The 7,779-nt window shown below is 48.2% G+C and overlaps 1 protein-coding gene across 1 annotated transcript; it reads left to right on the top strand.

The window, feature by feature from the left end:
- Positions 1 to 536: 536 nt before the first annotated feature.
- KCTD12 (potassium channel tetramerization domain containing 12) lies at positions 537 to 5,408 on the top strand. Its single transcript, XM_035116540.2, has one exon. The coding sequence runs from the start codon at positions 841 to 843 to the stop codon at positions 1,852 to 1,854; it is 1,014 nt and encodes a 337-aa protein (XP_034972431.1). The 5' UTR covers positions 537 to 840; the 3' UTR covers positions 1,855 to 5,408.
- Positions 5,409 to 7,779: the final 2,371 nt, after the last annotated feature.

Raw genomic sequence — 7,779 nt, 5'->3', positions numbered from 1 at the left:
CATGCACATTTCTCACGGAAGCCAATAGGAAAGAGGAGGCTACTCCAGAGTAAATGGACAGCAAGAGCGCTGCCAGGTATTCGCCTCTGGGGGGAGGGGCATGGGGCAGCCCGACCTTATGGCCTCGGAAGTCCCCCTAAACTCAAGAGGGTTTAATCCCAAGTGTGTGTATGTGTCGGATTGCATCCTTTAAAATCGCTTGGAAAATCCTATTACTGCTGCTGCTGCTGCTGTTGCTGCGGGTGTCAAGGGAAGCGCTCCAGAGAATGGCATCCTTCCCCGTTTCAAGCCGAGAAGGGAAGCGAGCCCAGCACAACAACGGGGTTACTTGCGCGTCTCTCCGACGGTGGGCTCCGGCTTATTATTCTTATTTGGCCAGAGTTCGCATTCTCCGCCGAGCAAATGAATAAATATATCCCAGGCAGCAGGGGAAAGGGGGTGGGAGCTCCGCGATCGGGCTCCTTCGCAATTGGGGAAGGCGCAACCCCACGTCAGTGTCGACACCCACCCGCCTGGCTCCCCTCCCCCTCCCCGTCCACGCCTTGCGCTCCCCTCCTGCGAGGTTGCAGCGCCTCTACATAAGACGCGCTCCCCGCTCGCCGCCGGCGCATCGGAGTCGCGAGAGCGCGAGGACCCCGGAGCCCGGAGGAGAGGGAGTCGGAGAGAGAAAGAGAAAAGAGGCTCGGGCGCCGAGCGGAGCCCGGGAAGCAGCAGCAGCAGCAGCAGCAGCGGGCGAAGGAAGCCGAGCGCGCTCCGGAGCTTCGCGGGGAAGGCAGCGCGCCAGCCTGGAGGAGACGCCGAGGGCGCGGCCGTAGAGAAAGGACTCGCTCCGGGCCGGCCATGGCCTTGGCGGACAGCGCGCGGGGGCTTCCCAACGGCGGCGGCGGTGGCGGGAGCAGCGCGTTGCGCAGCGCGGCGCGCCCTGCGCAGCCCGAGGCGGTGTCGTCGGTGGGCGGCGGCGGCGGCGAGGGCTTCCCGGAGATCGTGGAGCTGAACGTGGGCGGGCAGGTGTACGTGACCCGCCGTGGCACGGTGCTGTCGGTGCGCGGCTCTCTGCTGTGGCGCATGTTCTCGGAACAGGCGGCGTCCGAGCTGCCGCGCGATTCCAAGGGCCGCTTCTTCTTGGACCGCGACGGCTTCCTGTTCCGCTACATCCTGGATTACCTGCGCGACCAGGAGCTGGTGCTGCCCGAGCGCTTCCCCGAGCGGAGCCGCCTGCAGAGGGAAGCCGAGTACTTCCAGCTGCCCGAGCTGGCGCGCCGTCTGGCGGCCCCCTCCGCCGCCGCGGCGCGCTTCTCGGGGCTCTTGCGCGACGCCTCCGTGTGCGCCGACGAGCCGCCGCCGGGCCTCGGCTATTTGGAGGCCGAGCTGCCCGAAGGAGGCGGCGGGGCTTTGTCGGCCTCGCCTACGTCCAGCCGCAGCCCGTCGGGCGGGCCTTTGCTGGCGCCGTCGCTCTCGCTGGACGCCGGCGGGGTGGCGTCGGGGCGGCGCTCCGGCTACATCACCATCGGCTACCGCGGCTCGTACACCATCGGGCGGGACGCGCAGGCCGACGCCAAGTTCCGTCGCGTGGCGCGCATCACGGTGTGCGGCAAGACGGCGCTGGCCAAGGAGGTCTTCGGCGAGACGCTCAACGAGAGCCGCGACCCCGACCGGCCTCCGGAGCGCTACACGGCCCGCTACTACCTCAAGTTCAACTTCCTCGAGCAGGCCTTCGACCGGCTCAGCGAGGCCGGCTTCCGCATGGCCGCCTGCTCGTCCACCGGCACCTGCGCCTTCGCCCCCGAGCAGGGCGGCCCCGCCGATGACAAGATCTGGACCAGCTACACCGAGTATGTCTTCTGCAGGGAGTGATGGGTCCAGGGCTCCAAGATGCACAAGCGCAGCCTGGGCTGGGCACCAGCTCCACCACACCCGAGATCCCCCCCCCTTTTTAAGGCACATGCCGTTCGTTTCCCTAACCTAGGAAGACCCGGGCCTGACCTTGCAGAAAGAAACGAACCTGCCTAGGCTTGACACATTTTTGGCTTGCATGGGAGCTACGCCTTGCAAAACTGTAGGAGAGTTTTGAAGGGGCTGTGCTAGGAGAGACAAAAGTGCCCCGCTTGAATTCCCGTCCAGCATCCCAGATGGAGCCTTCGCCTAAGCAATAGGGTGGCAACCTGAAGGCTCTCCCAAGTTTTAGAGCTGTATAGATAGGAAACCTCCCCATTGTGGTGTCTCCTCTTCTGTGCTGTTCTTAAAAGTGCAGAGAACTTCCTTCCCTTCCGCACGCTGAGTTCCTGGCCCCTTGTTTACATTTCTATGCACTTGCCCTGTGGTCACCCCTTCTTGCTTTGTGACACCTCATGCACCCCTAACTTGTACTTTTGAAGAACACCACCTACACCTAGGGTTCCTTATATAGACAGTCACTTAGCCCCTCGCCCATAATGAATGTCTCTTCCTTCTACCCCTTGCACTTAACATGGGTCCAGAGCACTTCTTTGGGTGTCTTCCATGTAATGTGCTGCCATTGCCCAACCCCTTTATATAATTGCTGCCCACCTCACATGTTGCAGATTTCACTGTCCCAGAATCAACCCACTATGTGATCTGTTCATATCTCTAGAGGTAAAACACAAATCCTGACACACGTACCCGTGTCCCCTTTTTAACATGCATGCTTCCAAAGATGTCAGTCTTGTTCACCCCAGAACATACGTGCTCTATATTTTATTCCTACATCTCCACTCCCCCCCCCCCCAAATCCTGAGAATGCGTGGGCATCAAATGCTACTTCAATGATGTAAAGGACCCCTTTCCCCTTTGCATCATTCTGAGTCTGCTTCCTCCAGTCTTCGTTTCCCAGCCTTTTGTTTCTTTCTGCATCATGGTGAAGGAACTGCTATGTGGCCAGGGTGCTGCCATCCTCCCTGGTTCCTAGAAAGTGTTGCCTCCTTGCCTTGGGATGGGAAGAGGAATCTGAAGGAGAGAGAGAGAGATTGAGAGAACATTTTGCACTTTCCAGCCATGTTGATGGCGAAGCAGAGAGAACCTTTCCTGATCATTATTTTCCCAGTGTTGCCTATCTCCTAAATTGGATGAAGTCAGTGGAATGGAACAGCTATTTCTGACAGGTTAGATTTTTGTGGCTGCTTCTAATCCCCATCCCCTACCCTGTTTGGGGGCGAAATACTAGACAACGCAATCAGGGACCTCCTTGTCCCATTTTATTCCCTTTGCCTTCTCTACCGCTTTCCAAAGTCTCTCTCTTCTTCAGCTCTTTGGAACTGCATTACAACGGAGATGGGTCAGAAAGGCCAGTGCCAAAAGGGGCCGTCATCAAAGTGACGACTTCCGGATTTTTACACCACTTGAACAGTTGAAACTTCCCTTCCGGGAGCAGAGCTCTTTGATGGCATGAAGCAATGTCAGTTCTTTGAAAACTGAGTGTGTTTGCAAAATGTAATTCTGACACAGGGGACAATAGCGAGAAAGAGTCTTTGATGAAAATTCCTGTATTACCACTCTTTATGTATATGTGTGTGTGTGTACCGGTATATATATATATAAACCCATTGCACATTGTTTAAATGTTCTGAAAGTAGTCTACCAAACTGGCTAAGGGTGGAGGTGTGTCAGGTCCTGGATTTTGAGCAGCACCACAGATTGTCAGATGTGCTAAGTGTCAGATTGTCAGATGTGCTAAGGGCTAAGGCCCTTAGTATGACTTGGCTGGATAGCACCCTATATGTATTCCTGTTTGATGTCTTCAAGGCTCAGTTTAATGCTTCTTTGAAGGGTCCATTGGTGCTTCCTTCCCTGGGCAAAAGAGTGGTATTTCTACATTTGTTAAGACATGTGCTGAGTATAAGTTACGGGCATTCTGAGTGGGATGTGGTCTTTCTCTCCAAATACCTAAGGGCAAATTTGGCTCTATTCTCATTGTTTTCTATTGGGAGGGGGTTTGCACCTAAAACAATGCAGAAACATTAAGTCCACATATGTAGGAATTTTGGCTGATGTCTTATCTATAGGGAAGGACTACCATGGCGATGTATAAGCACAAGTTTTTACCCTGAATGAAAGCTCTGATTCCACCCCCCCTCATTAAACAGATCTATACATAAATGCACATTGCTCATCTTGACTTTAAAATACTGTCCATTCCCAGTTGGGACCTAATGGGTGCTTTTTATGCGATCCAGTCATTTGGCCATTCCTCAAGTGGTGCACATGGAAACTTGACAATTTACTTAGACAGAATTAGTTACAAACAGTGTCTTGATGCTTGGATATAGAGTTATGGACACTGTAGTCTTAACCAAAGAATATTTCTATTAAGTTTCCTCCCCCTCACTCCAAAGCTGTCATTTCAAAGAGTGGAGTTTCCTTATTTGAGTAAAATATTATTTTAGGATCAAGTGCTGGCCTGTTGGATTGTTGAGAGAGAGAGAGAGAGAGAGGGAGGTTTTCTTTATTTTCCTTCTTTTTAGCTAAATGTGTAGCTGCAGCTTAAACCATTCATTTTGAAATTTGAAATAAATATCAATCAACAGTCCAGATTTCAAACACCTCCCATCCATAGAAATGTTTTCTTTTTTGCTCTGGGAGATGATTTTAAAATGATGTATTTTTTCAAAGAAAGCAAGAAAAAGAAAGGGAGAGAGAGCATTTTTTAAATAAGGACAAGCAATAAGATAGCATTGGGAAGCCAGTGTGCCACAGAAGAGATTGTACCCTGGTTGTCCTATGCCTTATTATAAAATAATTCCATTGTCATATTTTAGCTAAGTGAGAGGTTATTGATTGCAATTAAGTATTTAAAATGTCATTCTCGAGAGCTGATTACAGTCTTTTTCTAGTTTGTGTTAAGTAATTCTCTGAAGTATGTTTTCTAAAATTTTGTATACAATCCAGTTTTCAGTAAGTCCTGAAATGAGCTCTTAGCTAGTTTTATTTTCTTTTTTCTGTTTAAAAAATAAATCTTGTACTGTAGCTTACTAAGTCTATCATAAGAGTTATGAATGGAGGTGGTTTTTAATTGAACTTGTGACTTAGTGTGTATATAAAGTGTATAAACATTTTACACGAATCATTTAGTTTTTTATTCATTTATTAGTGCTATACAGATTTTCATATGCTGTACCTGGACAGAGTACTTTCATATTAAGCTGTGTTTCTGCACCTATTTATATGGGGGAGGGAAGACTTGCGTACAAACATCAGCAAAATGATAGACGTATGTTTGTCTACACTTATTTGCTTGAATGTGAATTAACAGCGAAACTTCCTGTTGGCTAAACGCATCCCTCTAATGAAAACTTGTATTTTGATTAGTGAATGTTTATTTGCTAGCAGACTACCCTAAAGCTCCTATTATTTTTTAAACAAGAATGGGTATAATAAAAAGAACTAACTAGTAATTTTGTAATCGTCGTGTTCTGTATACGGTACTGGTGGGATATTGGGTTGTCATTAACAGCCGAGTGATTGAGGATACTTAAGTTTATAACTTAGCTAAAACAAAAAAAACTTCCTGTCTGCCACCCCTGTGTGGTTTGTGTGAGAACACATTGCATCTACTTTCTAGGAAGTAAGTCCCATTGAACATATTAAGCTGCCACAACTAAAATGCCTGTAGCTCGGAATTGTCTACTTTGACTGACAGCAGAGCTCCAGGGAAATAATGGAATCCCCCCCCCCCAGCCCTGCAAACTCTTGATTATTTTAACTGTAAATGGCAGGGATGTGCAAAGCAAGGCTTGGGTCCTTTGCTGTCAAAGTTAGCAAAACTGGGAACCATTCCAAGTGGCGTGAATGGACTTTCTAGTACAAATGAGTTTAGGTGCAAAGCTCCTATTGCAGTCCAAATTTTGGGAAACTCCGCATTTCTGTATTATTGAGCAATTGCAAATTTGGGTATGTTGGGTTTAGTTCAGGGTTCTAAACTGAGTAATCTTCACATAAATTAGCAATAGATTAGTTGAGGGTTAGCAACATGGTGCTGTCCAGATGTTGGACAGTGCAACTTGCATAAGCTTCTGTCAGCATAGCCAGCAGTCAGAGATTATAGGAGTTGGCCTGGAACATCTGGAAGATGACAAATGAGCAAACTATGGACCAGTTCTATCACCTTCATAGGGATAGTTACATAATGTTCTTAATTCTAAACACATCTGTTTTGGAAGTTGATTGTCTTGAAATGGTTACACATATCTAGGATGCGAATATTAAGTCAAAGAGGAATGTATATGAGAGGTCATGGAGATGAGTTTTAATCCCAGGTTGGAACAGGGTCCATCTAATGTGTTTTGTCAAAGTGTACATCTGATAACGTTAAAATTGAACCTGTGTTTTAGTAAGAACAAACTTTGCTTTTTTATATACCTCAAGCAATGTAAGATTACAAACCAGGCTGTGTAGTGGACATTGGTTTACATTTGAACCAGAGAGGCCTGTGTTCTAAATCAGATGAGCCCTACCTCAAAGGGTTGTTGTGAAGAGAGAACGTGAGAACGCCATGCAGGTGCAAAGGTTGGGTATGAACATATTAACAATCCTCAGCATACTCACTTGACCAAGAGTCTTAACAAATTCAAGGGGATGACTTTTCAGTGAACGTGCATTGGATTGGGCTGCAAAGCACAAATGTTATCAAAGGTCTTGTTCTAAAAGCACATGTGTAACAAACAGTTGATAAAACACTTCAGTGTTGTTGAGGGGTGGTGAGAAAACCATTGGCCAAAGAAAATTGCTCACATCTGGGCTGTTTTTTCTTAAACAGGAACTTCCTCCTTCTCTTGTATCGCATGCCAAACACCCCAAGCTGTTTTTCTCTGATGAAGCAGTGTGGAGAATCTGTGCCCTGCAAGAGGTTGTTGGACTCTGACCCCCATCATGCCTGACCACTAACCATGCTGGCTGCTGCCAATGAGGAGTCCAGCCACCTTGGGCAGGTGGGGGTGGGGAAATAGGTTCCACCTCCCTGTGATAAAACGTGGTTCTGTTATAGGTGCACACAAACTGTCGAGTATACCCAAAACAGACTTTTGCGTCCCAGCCATGGTCTTTATCAGGGGTCCCAAACTAAGGCCCGGGGGCTGGATGCGGCCCAATCACCCTCTAAATCTGGCCTGCGGATGGCCCAGGAATCAGCATGTTTTTATATGAGTAGAATGTGTCCTTTTATTTAAAATGCACCTCTGGGTTATTAGTGGGGCCTGCCTGGTGTTTTTATATGAGTAGAATGTGTCCTTTTATTTAAAATGCGCCTCTGGGTTATTTGTGGGGCATAGGAATTCATTCATATTTTTTTTCCAAAATATAGTCTGACCCCCCCACAAGGTCTGAGCCTGAGGGACAGTGGACCGGCCCCCTGCTGAAAAAGTTTGCTGACCCCTGGTCTTTATACTGGGCTTCGGAGAAAACATACTAGGAAGTTGTTGTTTATCCAAAAGACAATCTGCTCTGGTTTTCCTGAAAGTCTGCTGTCATTATTTGCACTGCATTCATCCCAGTGGGACGAGGATTTCTTAAGGTGAAGTTCGGGCTTGATTCAAGTCCACACTCTAGACCCTGGTGAAATCGAGAATGTGATAAGTCAGAAATGTAAAGCTGGAAATCACAGTGTACATTTCCCCGACCACATGTTCAAACATGCCTTTGCAATGCTTAGGGATAGATACTGCTACCCTGTTTCTCCAAAAATAAGTCGTAGCCATAAAATAAGAAGTAGCAGGATTTTTAAGCATTCAAGGAATATAAGCCATACCCCGAAAATAAGACATAGTGATA

The sequence above is a fragment of the Zootoca vivipara genome, chromosome 4 (genome assembly GCF_963506605.1).
Source record: "Zootoca vivipara chromosome 4, rZooViv1.1, whole genome shotgun sequence".
Lineage (NCBI taxonomy): Eukaryota > Metazoa > Chordata > Lepidosauria > Squamata > Lacertidae > Zootoca > Zootoca vivipara.
Note: the sequence above shows the minus strand (reverse complement) of the source record. Positions and strands in the feature narration are given on the sequence as shown.